At 43.9% G+C, this 15,907-nt stretch overlaps 1 protein-coding gene across 1 annotated transcript; it reads left to right on the plus strand.

Annotated features, from left to right (window-relative positions):
* Positions 1 to 7,702: 7,702 nt before the first annotated feature.
* LOC118078273 (putative P2Y purinoceptor 10) lies at positions 7,703 to 14,889 on the plus strand. The gene is made up of 2 exons (XM_035102067.2): positions 7,703 to 7,940; positions 12,551 to 14,889. Exon 2 carries the CDS (start codon positions 12,571 to 12,573, stop codon positions 13,675 to 13,677), a length of 1,107 nt encoding a protein of 368 aa, XP_034957958.2. The 5' UTR covers positions 7,703 to 7,940; positions 12,551 to 12,570; the 3' UTR covers positions 13,678 to 14,889.
* Positions 14,890 to 15,907: the final 1,018 nt, after the last annotated feature.

Raw genomic sequence — 15,907 nt, forward strand, 5'->3', positions numbered from 1 at the left:
TCCCTCCCCCACATATCCATGTTTATGTACACTTTGGCACAATAAAGGCCTTTTGTTACATATCACTTGAATGGAGAACCAGATGGCAAAATTTGGAGAAGTGTGAATTTTGAGGGAAGGCTCTGTTTCAGTTTACATATTGTTTCAGAAAGTGTGAATTAGGTAAGCTTGCCTTTAAGGGGACAGGTGTGGATGGCTTTCCTTCCCCAAAGCTGGCTCCCTTCTACACACCAGAAGCAAGCTGGGAATGGAGTAACATGGATGGAGAAATCAAGTGAGAACAGGTAAGGTACGGGGGAGGGGGGCGAGATGGACCAGTACATCTCTTCCATTGTTGGTCTTGAACCACACAAGGTTGCCAGAGATGATCCAATGTGAGCCAATGAATGAAAGCCAAGAAACCCTCCAGGGCCAGAAAGACCAATGTTGATTTGGTCAAACAGGAAGCTCTTTATGGCATTGCTGTCTAGATAGACCATGGATGGACAGGGCATGGCCTAGGTGGGTGATTCCAGTCCACAGTAAGACTACTTCACTACACTGTAACATGGTGCAAACTGTAGTTCCCGTGATCCACCACATAAAACAACTGCACATGGAACTGAGGGGGTTTGGTGTTAGCCCTGATTGCTTTTGCTAGTCAAGTACTCACCAGGGAAGGCACATAACAAGAAACACATGTCAACCATCCTCATGTCTAATTTGGTTCACATGCAACACATAAGCTAAGAGACCCTGGAATGGGAGGGCAGAGGTAGCTACAGCCCCCATTTGGAGAGAACATAGGGAGAACTAAGCACCCTCCTGAGAAGATCAAACAACAGCCCTACTGCTGTAGTCAAAGCTAATTGAGGAAAAGATACAATTCAGCAAACATGGAGCATATCTTATCTGTACATGGGAAAGCCAAGGTGAGTTGAGAAATAATGTATGGAGGGATATGAAAAGAGGGAGACATGGGTGAGGGTGCAGCTGAAGTTGAGCCCTGAACAGTGAGATTCTAGTTCTTTTCCCTACTATTCTGTACTAGTCATGAACTATCTCTTACGGAAATACACTAGATTTTTCTCTCTTTGTGCAATGCTTACACTAGTCTGTCATTGTGCTTCTTTCATTGGTTGTTTCCCAAGGTACTAAAGTGTGTGGGACAGGAACAAAAAGGAGGGAACTCATGTCTGTAGGAAATAACTTGAGGGGGTAGGAAAGGCCTTGAAGGGGCCCGGGGGGGGGCGGGGAGGATCTCCCTCTGGGTGTGACAGCTTCCCCACTGAGAGGGCAAAAGTGGTTGTTTTAATTTAAACAATGGTAGATGTTTGAATAAAGGAGGGATTGAGAGACACTCAGGTTTGTTGTTGTTTTTTAAAAGGTTTAACAAGGGGAAATAGCAGAGATGGATGGGTACAACACAGAACCTCTCCCTCTTCTGTTCCTCAGCTGCCTCATGTGAGAGTAGTAAAGGATGTGGAGTCCTCAAATATTTCATGGTGCCATCCACATAGGGCTTTTTTCAGCTGGAACTTGCTGGAACTCAGTTCCGACACCTCTCAGTTGGGGGCCATTGCCATTCTCAGAGAACAAGGGTGGTGTTCATGGTGAGTTCTGGCACCTCTTTTTCTAGAAAAATAGCACAGCTTCCACATTATATTTCACATTATGCATTTCACTCCTGGTACCATGTGGTCTCTTCAATATGAAGTTCCACACTGAATGTAGTAATTTAGAACAAATATTTAATTAACAAGCAAAGACCCTTATATGTACAGCATCCATTAACTGAAATTAACCTTTTCTAACTGAACAAGCCAATTGACAGCTCTGCTCTTAAGATTATATTCATCCTAAAAATGCAACAACATACATCATCGTAGTGTGTGTGTGTGTGTGTGTGTGTGCGCGCACACACACACACACACACACAGGGGACTGCAAAATAGGAGACAGCATGGAGGTGGTCTGTGCACAAAGAAAGTTGAAAAAAGGAGGGGAGAGGGAGGGGAAAGGGTGATAACATAGTGTGTGTTCAAAGGTGGGCTGCAGAATACGAGAGCAAGTGGCATAGAAATGAGGTGATGTGTGCAAAAAATGAAAGCAGGAGAAAGGTGGGGGGAAGGGGTGAAAGTGAAAATGAGAGTTGCAAAAGTGGATTACCAAAATAAGGGGAGAAGGGTACTTGTGGAAATGGGTTGAAGGTGAAAGTGGAGGTAAAAATGGCACTGCAAAATGGGAGGGTAGGGTGACTATAATTGGATGGAAAGTGAAATGGTTGCATAGCTGCAATGGGCAAGAAGAGAAAGATACAGCAGGTTACAATGAAAGGTGGTTTGTGTGCAAGTGCAGTTCAAAAAAGGGAGGGGAAAGCATGGACATGGGGATGAAGGTGAAAATGGGTGCAAAACAGGGCTGCAGAATAAATAAGAAGAAGCAAGCGGCTTAAAAATAGAGTTAGAGGGGTGAAAAGTGAGGTTAGTAGTTGTGAGGGATAGGAAGGAGGACCTCTAGGGCAGTGTTTCTCAACCAGTGTGCCTCCAGATGTTTTGGGACTACAACTCCCATCATTCCTGACCACTGGTCTTGCTAGCTAGGGATGATGGGAGTTGTAGTCCCAAAACATCTGGAGGCACACTGGTTGAGAAACACTGCTCTAGGGAGTTAGTGTGGGGACGTGGGGGAGTGGACATGTGGAGTGAGCAGAGGACAAAGCCCCCACCCTGCGTAATTTAATATTGGCCTGCATCACCCTCCCTTAAAACAATTCTGGAATCCCTGTGTAGGTTAGCTGAAAGCATCAACCATGTGTCCAACAATGAACTTTGTTAACCTCCCCACATTGCAGAAAATAGTTGAGAAAAAACAGGTTCCTTGAATCTGTTGTGTGGGAAATAACACCAGTAATTGCAATGTACAGGGGCAGAAATGAAACTAATTGAGGCTGCTCATTTTTTACTGGAAAAGAAGTGCAAAATACGAGGGAGCACTCACATTCTGATACAGTGGAACCTCGGTTTATGAACACCTCGGTTTATGAATTTTCGGTTTATGAACGCCGTGGACCCATCTGGAACGGATTAATTCACTTTCCATTACTTTTAATGGGAAAGGTCGCTTCAGTTTATGAACGCTTCAGTTTATGAACAGACTTCCGGAACCAATTACACCCATGTTTCAGTTTATGAACGCTTCAGTTTAAGTACTTCGCGGACCCGTCTGGAACGGATTAATCCACTTTCCATTACTTTCAATGGAAAAGTTCGCTGGAGTTTATGAACGGTTACTCCGCGGACTGTCTGGAACGGATTAATCCACTTTCCATTACTTTCAATGGGAAAGTTCGCTTCAGTTTATGAACGCTTCAGTTTATGAACAGACTTCTGGAACCAATTGTGTTCATAAACCGACGTACCACTGTACAGATACTCATACATTTTAAATGCTTCTAGCTAGGACACAGAGGAACACTTGGTTAAAACAACCGATAATAAGAACCTGCCTTATGCTTCCAGCTCAGTTTTGTTTGCAGCAAGGGCAGGAATCCTTGCTGGGATCTTGGGTCTCCAATGAAGTTAATTCGTGGGGACCCAATACCCCCTTTATTACTGAGTGTTCCCATAGGCCTCTTATATTGATACTGTAAAATGCCTCTTCAGTCTCTGAGTAGTGTGAGATTCCAGGGTCTTGGTGCTTACCCAAAGTTCATGTTCCTGGGCACGGCAGATATATGGTGACTTTGGGATGTATGGTTTGTTTACGAATATATACAACCTGTGTCTACAGTGGAGAGAGGGCTCAGAGCTTTAACATCTCAATATAAGTCTTTGCTCCTCTCTTAGGAGCAGCAGGATTAGGTTTCAAACAGAGGAACCAGCCATACTGCATGTCCCTTTGTTGCTGCCTGCTTTTTAGGGTAGCGTGAATGGTGCAATTGCACTGGGCACTCTGTTGCAGGATACACCACAATGATGCTGCAGAATGTTACCGACGATAGAAGAATGGCAGACGAAGTTAATGGACTACGCAGAATTGGGCAAGATGACAGGGAAAATTTGAAACCGGTGGGACCAGAGGTTCTTGAAGGACTGGACTAAATTTGAGAACTATTTGAAAACAATTGTAAACAACAAATTATGCTAGTAGATTTGCAAGAAGTTTTGTAATGAGAAATATATGAAATATTATAGAGAAATTTTAGGAATATAAAAATTGGTTATTGTTTATTAAAAGTAATAGTGAATTAGGTGGTACAATAATAAGTTTGGAAGACTGAAAATCTTTAGACGTGGTTGATGGAAGTAAAAACAAATTGTATAAGATATGAATGAATATTAAAGGATGTATAGAAAAAATTTGCAAAAACTACAACATCGCCCATTCATTCAGATCTTATACAATGGCTCCCTTGACCAAAGACATTCTTTCTGTGGCACTCCTGTGGGGCTCAGGAGCCCAGTTATGTCACCCCTTGCCTGCAGAGCTGGCAGCCTCTAACCCTTTTTCAAACACTCCCCTCAACCTCCTTTCCTCTCCCTTCTCCTTTTAAGTCCTCCAGGCAGTTGCTGCTGTTGTCCCTGGTCTCTGAGCTTCCCCCCTCCTGCCCCAAAGTGAGGTGCCTCCTCACACTGCCTCACAGGGGCCTGGGAAGCCCCCCCCCCGGCCAGCCCCAGAGGCCCCATTCAGCTGGGGAGCTTGTAGCCAGGGCTGCTGCAATGAACAGCTGTGAAAGCCTTGGGGAGGCAGAGACGCAAGAGGGCATCAGAGGAGGGACAGAGGCCAGTGTTGCCCACGCCACCCCTGACCATCATTCAAGGCAGCCCAGGTGTCATGGCACATTGGTTGAAAACCACTGCCCTAAACCAGGGGTTAGCAAACTAAGGTCCAGGGGCTGGATGTGGCCCACCAGGCTCATCAATCCGGCCCGTGAACCTTGCGAACCCTGCCACCCACTCGGTCAGTCAGTCCCCACTCTAAACCAGCGCAGCATGGAGGCTTCGCCGCGCAGGGACTGACTTCCACGATGCTGGCAAGGCTTTGGATTGGCTGCAGGAAGCTTCTGCAGCCAATCCGAAGCCGCAGACACCTCTGGGCAATGCCCCTTCCTTTCCGCTGAGGCGACCGCGTTTGGCCAAGAGTGAGTGGGAGGAAGTGGCAGCAGTGAGGAGGCTGCCTCTGCCGCCCAGACCAGTGGCATGGGCTGTCCACCCCATGGACCCCTGGCCAAGGCAGAGGATGGTGATGACGCTGCCGAAGATGAGGTGGCGTCTGCAGCTGCAGTGTGAGTGGCGTCGGCAGGGGCCTTTCAGGAGAGGGCGGTCCTTTCGGGGGGTGCTTTCAGGAGAGGGTGGGTCTGCCCCCCCACAAGGTCTGAAGGACAGTGGACTCGTTCCCTCCTGAAAAAAGTTTGCTGACCGCTTGCCTAAACCCTTTCTTTCGCTGCCCAGTAACACACATGACTGAAGGACGTGTCTTGCACAAGCTTAGCCCTATTGATGACTTCCTCATGAGACATGGCTGGCCGTCACCAGCCTTTGTTCCCCTTAAAGACTCACCTCCTGGCAATACCCTGGTCCATAAAAACAAGGCTAGCCTGCATTTTCACAATGCCGACTCCAACATCTGCCAGCTCTTCTTAATTCTCAAAGCAAAGATCAAACCCTACAATTATTATTATTATTATTATTATTATTATTATTATTATTATTATTGTATTAATATGCTGTCCTTTATTATGCTTTGTATTGTGTTTTTATTGTTATGCTCCATAAAATGTGTTCTTAATGTTGTAGACCACTTTGGGATCTTTTAATAAAGGGTGGCACCAGTATATAAATCAAATAAATAATAAGAATAAATAGCAACCAGGAATCTAGAGGGGGTCCGGGCAAAAGTTAAAAACAGCCCAATTAGGACTGAACATGCTAATGGACATGCTGCCTGTTGGATGTTGTGGAGTAGATAATGGAATACTGGCCCAACTTACCACACGGGGGCATAGGAAGGGAGGGGCGATGGGAGCGCTCCACCCCAGGCTGCGCGATCCAAGGGCGCCATGGCGGCTGCCCCCCGCCTGCACTGGGTGCCACGCCCCCAGAATGCACAGGACGCCCCCAGAACACGCTCCAGCCCTGCCCCCGCCTGCTCTCCGCTCCCGGTGCCAGAGATTGGAACTCCGCCAGTGCACACAGGAAATGAGGTAATACACATTACCATGAAAAGAGGGTGGGTCATAAAGACCAAACACCCATCCACACTACTATGCAGCAGAAAAATCCATACTCATATCATTTTGAAGGACAATATATAACTCAAGACTCCCCAAATGTGCTGGGAACTGCTTCTCAATAAAAATAATAATCTGGTAGGCAAATTCCCATGTCCTTGAGATGATGAATATGTTGATGATGGGGAGAACCATAGCTTGCTGGTAGGTATCAGCACTCCCCAGTTCAATCCCTGGCATCTCCAGGTAGGGCTGGGAGAGACCCCAACCTGACCCCTGGAGACCTCCCACCTGTCATTGTGTACAGTAATACTGAGCTGGGTGGGCCAATAGTCAGTTTCAGTATAAGGCATTTTCCAATGTTCCTTTGATGAAGGAATTAATTACTGCACGAAAGTGGTGTGTACATTAATGGGATCCAGTTGCTGTAAAACTGCTTGATATGGTAGCATTGGCATGAACCATCACCCTATAAAGTACTACTGTTGAAAAATGACCCAGCAGCAGTGTGACTCAACACATACTAATGACTAATTGTCACACTCCTCCAGCACACTTCAAACATAAAATGCTGACTCCCTTCACACATTTTTAGCTACCATTAATACAAGCCCTTTCAGAGGCATCACTTTTTAATTATTATCTATTCTAATAATACTGATTGGGAAATGAAAAATAGGCTGAAGGAACACTGTCTTAAGGATAGCTAAAGCTTGGACTTGTTGAAATTTAAACTAACCGGTCATTTATTCATTAATGTGTGTGTGTAACCATTAACCACTTTTTTCTTCTTCAAAGGCTTTATTGATCAAAAAAAAAGCTTGTATTCTATGTTATATGTCTAGTTTTAAATTTGCTATATTTAATAAAGTATTTTTTTAAAAAAAAAACCATAAACAATGAGCAAAACAGAAATGGCATGGCTCAGTCTGTAGAGCCTGAGACTCTTAATCTAGGGTCGTGAAAAAATACCCTGCATTGCAGGGGGGTGGATAAGAGGAGCCTTGTGGTCCTTCAAACTCTATGATTATATGATACAAATCAGCTCCTTCAACAAACACAATATCTTTCACCCGTTCTTCATTACCACATGGCATCAGGGCAGGATAGGACCATGGAATTTAAAACAAACAAATATAGTTCCCCTTGGGTCTGTCCAGCTAAATTCTATTCTGAGTGGACTCCCTGGAATTAATGTGTCTAAATTAATTTTAGTGTGGGTCTGATCCAAGTATGGGTCTGATCCAAGTATGACTAACATAGGATACAACCTCTGCTTGGCAACTGCACCACACCAAGCTTGTAACAGTAAAATGCAAGCAGTATGTAGAATTGGACGGGAATGCAAAGAAGTAGGAATGGATAGAAAGCCAGCAGCTAAACTACTCCTCTGCTGGCAAACATTATCACTGTGAAGTCATCTGTTGATTTGTTTTGACTCCAAAAGCTGTGTTATGTGAGTGTCTTTTTTTAAGTGAGGAGGAGAAACAAAATACAGGATTTCCTTTGGTACAGTCATAGCTCCCGTCTTCAAACACCACCAGCACTTCTACCCAATTCCTCAAGACGGTTTTAGAACTCGTGATCCTGTAAAGAAATCTGGATCGTGGTGGAAACGGTGCTTCTGTAAAGCTCAAAAGATGCATCTGCTCAAAAGATACCCAAAAGACGCTAGCTTTTCTTCCTGTGGTTGCTACCGTGTCAAAGAATGAATGGAAACTGCAGTGAGGTAAGGGAGGGTCTTTTAAAAGCATGTTTCCTTTGGCAAAGCTGAGGCTACAGTCCTAGGCATACTTAACTTGCAGCCAGATCAAATCCCCTGGAAACCAATGGTTCTTACATTTATGTACACATGGCTAAGGGTCAGCACATGAAACTGCAGACTAAGGCATATTTTCCAAGAATGAAGTTTTATCAAATTCAGCGGAGTTGTTCTGGATCTGCTGTAAGCCATAGTGTTGATGGATTGACTGCATGCTTTTTAAAGGGAAAAAGATTTCAGCCTAGGAAAAAACGATTAAAAAACTAATTTTATTATTAAGCAACAAGCACTAGATACATACTAATATTTAAACAATAACCATAGAGAGGTACAAAGCATTGCTTAGACACAATAAGGTCTAGCAATAGACTTAAAGCCTTGTATAAATATTTATTTGTCTTTCCCATCCTGAGTACATCACCTCTGTACAGTTCAAGATTGTTGTCCAACACTATGCATAACTCAGACTTGCTTGTAGAGTTGAATAAAAGGTTCATAAAGGTGTTGATAGTCCTCCTTTTCATTGGTGTGGGATACAAAATCATGCAATACAGTACAGAAATCTAAATTACAAACCACTTGCTTGATTGAGCAAATCTTGCTTATCAATGTGACTGATTCTCCCCTCCGTAAGGCACTAATGATGCCTTACAATGATTTTTTGTTGATCATGATGCTTTGCCATTTCCTAAAACGTACTTGTTTTTAAGAAATGCATAAGCTAGACGGATTTAAGACTTATTTAACATAGCAGATACTTTGAAGGGTAAATGTAACTTTATAGAATAAAAAATAGGCACTTTTTAAAAAATAGAAAGATGCTTTTACAACAACTATTTGAATTGGAAACAATAAATGATTCTCACTTTTGTTTATTTTGTATCAGAGGGGGATAGCACATTATACTGAAATGATTACTTTTAATTCTGGTTTGATATTTTCCTGCCGGTGGCATTATTTAAAGTCTATAGTTACAGTCTTATGCACACATCTATGGGGCCATGTCCCAGCAATCTGTGGGAAGGGGGTCTTTGTTTAGTGGCAGACCACCATCTTTGCATACAGAAGGTCCCAGGTTCAATCCCTAGCATCTCCATGTAAGTCTAGGAATGTTCTGCTGTCTGAAAGACTTTCCCAAAGTCTTTGCCAGTCCATGTGGGCAATACTGAACTGGATAGACTGATGGTCTCATGGTATAAGATAGCTTCCTATTGTTGCTGAGCAATGACTTGCAGAGATTTGGGAAGTAATAATAATTACCATGCCAAAAAATCCCAACCTATCTCATTTGATCCTCTTCACTCAAAAGCTTTAGGAAATAATACTCTGAGAAAGCTCTCAGCCATTATTATTGCTGTCTGCTCCCTCCTGAAGGACCCATATGATTCTTGGCACTGCTTGTCTCCCCAGACACCCATCTCTAGTTATGAGTGGCCTTCAGTTTGGTGTGGCTAGGGTCTGGAAAATGAACTGTGGATGGGTGGGGGGACACGATGATACATGTTTCCATGTGTTGTTAAAAGGATCAAAATGCTGAAGCTTCGGAGTTCATATTGCTGTGAAGAAGAAAGTTTTTTAACCACACAAAAACCCACAGGAATGAAAAATGAGGACTGTGCCCATATTCAAAGGAACAAGGGGGCGGAGCAGGAAGAAGAGAAAGAAATACCCTTGTTGGTTTTTATTCACTATAGGGATGGGCAAATCTGTCAGTTGCTCTCAGCTTCTCATTTTGCAGTCTTCAGTTTTCCACATTTCCACATCACTTTGTGATTTTTTTTAATGCTTATGAATATTCATCATTGAATTTCTCCTAAAATACACATGGTTGTATGCATTTTTAACAAAGGAGTTTCCCCTAATATAAGGGTTGCGTGGGATTTTGCCTAATATACCCAGTTTTGCAAAGGGATTTCACTTAATATAATGCATTTTTAATTTAATCTCAGGAATATATGCATTTTTATTCACACTTTGGGTAAGCATTACTTGGCAGGGGAACTGCATTGTGAAATGCAGAGAAGCACTAATTTTGAAGGAAGAATGCATTTCAGTTTGGATTCCAAACATATCACTTTGGAAAGTGCAAATGAGGGAGATTCACCTTTAAGCGTAAACTGAATTTAATTTCTCCCCTATTCCTAGTTGGTTATTACAACTATTTTTGTTACTGGTTCTTTAGGGTTACCGGGACCACACAGATACTGAAATTCACAGTCCTTTCTATCTATACTCTCAAACTCCACTTTCTTGCAATGTTGGCTATGGAGTGATTTAACAGTCATCCCTCTTCTCTAGAAACTCTGAGAATTGTTGCTCTGCAAGAGAAATTGGGGCCTCCTAGGGTTTGCCGATCAGAAGGTCGGCGGTTTGAATCCCTGCGACGAGGTGAGCTCCCGTTGCTCGGTCCCAGCTCCTGCCCACCTAGCAGTTCGAAAGCACATCAAAGTACAAGTAGATAAATACAGCAGGAAGGTAAACAGCGTTTCTGTGTGCTGCTTCGGTTCGCCAGAAGCGGCTTTGTCATGCTGGCCACATGACCTGGAAGCTGTACACCAGCTCCCTCAGCCAATAACGTGAGATGAGCGCCGCAACCCCAGAGTGGGTCACAACTGGACCTAATGGTCAGGGGTCCCTTTACCTTTACCTTTTAACAACTACAGAGCCTAAGGCTTACCAATCAGAAGGTCGGCGATTCGAATCCCTACGACGGGGTGAGCTCCCGTTGCTCGGTCCCAGCTCCTGCAAACCTAGCAGTTCGAAAGTACGTCAAAGTGCAAGTAGATAAATAGGTACCGCTCCGGTGGGAAGGTAAACGGTGTTTCCATGTGCTGCTTTGGTTCATAGAATCATAGAGTTGGAAGAGACCACAAGGGCCATCCAGTCCAACCCCCTGCCAAGCAGGAAACACCATCAAAGCATTCTTGACATATGCCTGTCAAGCCTCTGCTTAAAGACCTCCAAAGAAGGAGACTCCACCACACTCCTTGGTAGCAAATTCCACTGCCGAACAGCTCTTACTGTCAGGAAGTTCTTCCTAATGTTTAGGTGGAATCTTCTTTCTTGAAGTTTAAATCCATTGCTCCGTGTCTGCTTCTCTGGAGCAGCAGAAAACAATCTTTCTCCCTCCTCCATATGACATCCTTTCATATATTTGAACATGGCTATCATATCACCCCTTAACTTTCTCTTCTCCAGGCTAAACATGCCCAGCTCCCTAAGCCGTTCCTCATAAGGCATCGTTTCCAGGCCTTTGACCATTTTGGTTGCCCTCTTCTGGACACGTTCCAGCTTGTCAGTATCCTTCTTGAACTGTGGTGCCCAGAACTAGTTCGCCAGAAGCAGCTTTGTCATGCTGGCCACATGACCTGGAAGCTGTACACCGGCTCCCTCAGCCAGTAGAGCGAGATGAGTGCCACAACCCCAGAGTTGGTCACGACTGGACCTAATGGTCAGGGGTCCCTTTACCTTGACCTAACAACTTTCAGCACCTGTTCCCAGGATTATTTTGGGGAAGCAATACCTGTTAAAGTGGTCTAATACTGCTTTAAATGTACAGGATATGCCCACTGTTTGCAAAGGGTGGCAGGGTTGGAATGCCTTGTAATAATTCAGACCATTAAGCTCACTATTATCTCCACTGGTTTGCAGTAGTTCTCCAAAGTTTGGGGCAAGCAGTTTTATCCCATCTCTAGCTGGAGATGCTGGGAATTGAAACTGGGACCTTCTGCATGCAAAGCTACAACTTGTTGCATATAAGTTGTAGTTGCATCCTCCTGTATATTGAGTTGCATCCTCCTGTATATTGAGCACATGCACCACTGCATGAACTGCCTTTAACCACTATCTGTAATCTTTAATTCTGCAAACATTTTCAGGAAGGAAACGAAACAGAAGCTACAAGTAGAAAAGTAGCCACTACCAGAATCGGAGACCAAAATGCTCTCTCTTTTAGAAAATAGTTTCGTTCTTAGGGCGTATTTACAAATAGAATTGTAGAGTTGGAAGGAACCACAAGGATTATCTAGTCCAAACCCCTGCAGTTCAGGAAGCTTTCACTCAATGTGGGGCTCAAAACCTACAACCCTGAGATCAAGAGTCTCATGCTCTCAGTTTCCTGCTACTGTATGTGCTTTCCCAATGCTTTTCTCAGGGTGGAGAATGATGACACAATCTCAGAGTCATCAGACAGGAAGGGAGATTAAGGCAGGCACACACATTTGAAGAAGTATATTCTAAAATGTCTCTAGCCAGTGCCACCACCACACCCTTGACATTAAGACATTAAGAGGATTTAGTTGCTTTGATGAAAATACTTACAGCTTTTAGTTCCTCCTCCTAAATTGGTCATTCTCTTTCTGGTGATTTTGTCATTGCAGCTTGCTGATGCGAAGGTCTCAGGAAACTGCACTTCCATGTTAATTGGTGAAAGTGCATGCCTAGTGGATCTGTGTGGGGATGTCATTTGATTATTGTTCCTCGTCTGCCAAAATGTCTTGATCTAGTACTGAGTATGTGTGTTTAATGCTGCAGCATAAATCTCTTTCTCAAAAAACAATCAATCATCTTCTTAACAGGTATCTTCTGATCAGCTTGTATGGCCACTGACCTGATCAAGATGTTGAACAACCATTCATTAGAAAATTGTCCTGATCCTCCAATGCATTTCCAGGCCTCTTTGTATGCAATCATCTACATCATCATCTTCGTTCCGGGTCTCCTGGGAAACAGCATCGCCCTTTGGGTTTTGTGCCACTTCATCAAGAAGAAGAGCAAAGCGGTAGTTTTCATGATGAATTTGGCTGTAGCTGACCTGACCCACGTCGTCTCTTTGCCCTTACGGATGTATTACTACATCAACCACAGCTGGCCTTTTGGGGGCTTCCTTTGCCAGCTCTGCTTCTACCTGAAATACCTCAACATGTATGCCAGTATCTGCTTTCTCACCTGCATCAGCATCCAAAGGTACTTCTTCCTACTTCACCCTTTCAAAGCCAAGGACTGGAAGTGCAGGTATGATGTGGCCATAAGTGCTGCCATATGGACTGTGGTTGGGGCTGCTTGCTTACCTCTCCCAATCCTGAGGAGTCCTCGCTTATCAAACAATACCAACATCTGCTTTGCTGATCTCGAAGTTCAGCGGTTGTCTATGGGAGCCTCAATCACTCTGGTGATTGTAGCTGAATTCTGCGCATTTGTGGCCCCTGTTGTGATAGTCATTTACTGCACTTGGAAAATGAGGCAATCCCTGCAGGAGCCCCACAGTCCCTTGCAACACACCAATGAGAAGCAGAAAGCTTGGCACATGATCTTAGGGTGCGCAGCTGTGTTTTTCATATGTTTCACACCATATCATGTGAACTTCCCTATATTTATGATGGTGAAACAAAATATGGTCACAGACTGTTCCGTACGGCGTAGAGCTTTATATTTCCATCCCATTTCTTTGTGCCTCGCAAGCCTCAATTGTTGTCTTGATCCAATTCTCTACTACTTCATGACATCAGAGTTCCGGGAAAGGTTCAAGTGCAGCAGTGCTTCCCCCTTGAGCTGCCTTAACAGTCTTGCCAGCAGCAGCAGAAGAAGAAGAACCTCTGAAGTTGAGCTGAAAAGCAAGGCGGATAAGAAAAATAAAAATGTCTTAATGGCATACTTTTGGACTCTTAGGCCACACGATGGCATGGAATCTCCTCTCTCTTGTTAGCTAAGGGATGGATCACACATGAGTTGTATACTTCACTTGCTTCTCTTAGGGACTCAGCACTTGACACTCAGCTGAATGTGTGAACAGGCAACACTGAAAAAGTATTGCATATGAGTTGTTGCTGAGTGACATGAAAGTTCGGTCTCTGATAATTAATCACTGATGGCTTGAGAGCAGTCATATGATATAAATATTAACCAGTCATTTTTAGAACCTGCCAGAATTGGGACCAAGAATCTGTGTGCTGCTGCCACTGGGGTTATAAATTGCAGCATACTTGAGGCAGTGAAGTGTTCTGCATTAACTCCACCCACCTAGGGCGGCAATTGGTTTCCCCAACCTCAAAGAGTAGGTTATTATTATTATTATTATTATTATTATTATTATTATTATTATTATTATTATTATTGCCCTGCCCATCTGGCAGCAATCTATTAAACATTAAAAGCCTCCCTAAACAGGGCTGCCTGTTAGAGACATAATAACATAATAAGAGCCCTGCTGGATTAGGCCAATGGCCCATCTATTCTGGGATCCTCACAGTGGCCAACCAGATGCCTGTGGGAACGCACAAGCAGGACCCAAGCACAAGAGCACTCTCAACCCACCCATCATGATTTCCAGCAACCAGTATTTAGAAGCATTATTGCTTCCAGGTCAGGATGAGACTTTGCCGAGGGCATGAGATAGATGGTGTCCACAAACAAAACAGCAGCTGCCTTTTTCCCCTCTCCAGAATGATGTGCTGTCTGGAGAAGGATGGGGAAATAAAAGAGCCACTGCCAAGAAACCTCCCTCGCAATGAAGGAGGAATGCAAATTGAAGATGGAGGGGGAATCTGTTTTATACATGGAATTTGGTGCTGCTGACCTGACTGAGATTTCCTCACACTGCCTCTGGCATACAGTGCTCATATATGTCAGAACTGTTTGTGCAATGTGAGATTATTATTTTTAATTCATACTAAATACATGCAAAATTATGTGCAAAGTTTGCATATATTGTACATGTAATATATATGAAAGAGACAAGCTCCATGCAATACATAGGTATTTTATACAGTTATATGCATTGTTGTATCTATTTGTTTCGTGTACTAATTCAGGGCAACCCAACTTTTCATCCCAAGAGTACTTCAGCGCAGAGGTGTGGGCCACATACTGCCTTGTTGCATGGTGCAGGGGAGTGAGGTCAAAATTTAATGCCCCCCAATACCCCCTCAACTGTCCTGTTTTAAGCTGGACATCCTGAAATTACAGAAGACAGTCCCAGCTTCTGATTGGATCCCAGAATGTCCCATTTTTTTGTTCCAGTGCTCTGGTGTGAGTCAGCTGGCTCTCACCAGAGCACTAGACCAAAAGATAGTCACTCTTTTGATAGCCAGCTGGGGCATGCAAGAGCAAAAGATGCTTATTTTTAGGTCCCGCAAGTCTGAAAAATTGCCATCTTTTGTCTTGTGCTCTCATGCATGCATGAATGCTTGGGACCAAAAAATGAGTGCGCGATTTTGGCCCCCAGGATATTGGAGGGTATTCCACACCCACCCTCCAACCCTTGTGCTGCCTTCCCAATGTAGATAACCTTTGAGAAAATATATACTCCTGGCTGTGTTGAAACAGTTGCTTACAGTTGTTGGCAGTTTTGGACATTCACATACAGAAAAGCTCTAAGTGTCCATTTACACAGCCAGTGTAAGCAGTAGATACCCCAATACTGCATGCAACTACACAGAATTGCTTGTTTAAAAGTGCATCCTCTCAATAATAATGCTTTCTTTTTCTATTGTTCATGATGCTGTTCTGAATACCCTTTTCAAGGCAGTGCTCTGTCCTCCCACTAGGTGCTGCAACAGAGTCATTTGCTAACTATTCGTGCATGAGGGCTTCAGTATTAGCCCTCACACATGGGTAGGCAAACCAAGGCCCGGGGACGAGATCCGTCCCAATCGCCTTCTAAATCCGGCCTGCGGATGGTCCAGGAATCAGCGTGTTTTTACATGAGTAGAATATGTCCTTTTATTTAAAATGCATCTCTGCATTATTTGTGGGGCATAGGAATTTGTTCATATATTTCCCCCCCAAAAATATAGTCTGCCTTCCCACAGGGTCTGAGGGACAGTGGACCAGCCCCCTGCTGAAAACGTTTGTTGACCCCTGCCCTAATACAACCAAACAGAGACATCTAGTTGAAGGATGCAGAATTACCATGAAGCAATAGCACAATTACAGTA

Source organism: Zootoca vivipara, chromosome Z, assembly GCF_963506605.1.
Source record: "Zootoca vivipara chromosome Z, rZooViv1.1, whole genome shotgun sequence".
Classification (NCBI taxonomy): Eukaryota; Metazoa; Chordata; class Lepidosauria; order Squamata; family Lacertidae; genus Zootoca; species Zootoca vivipara.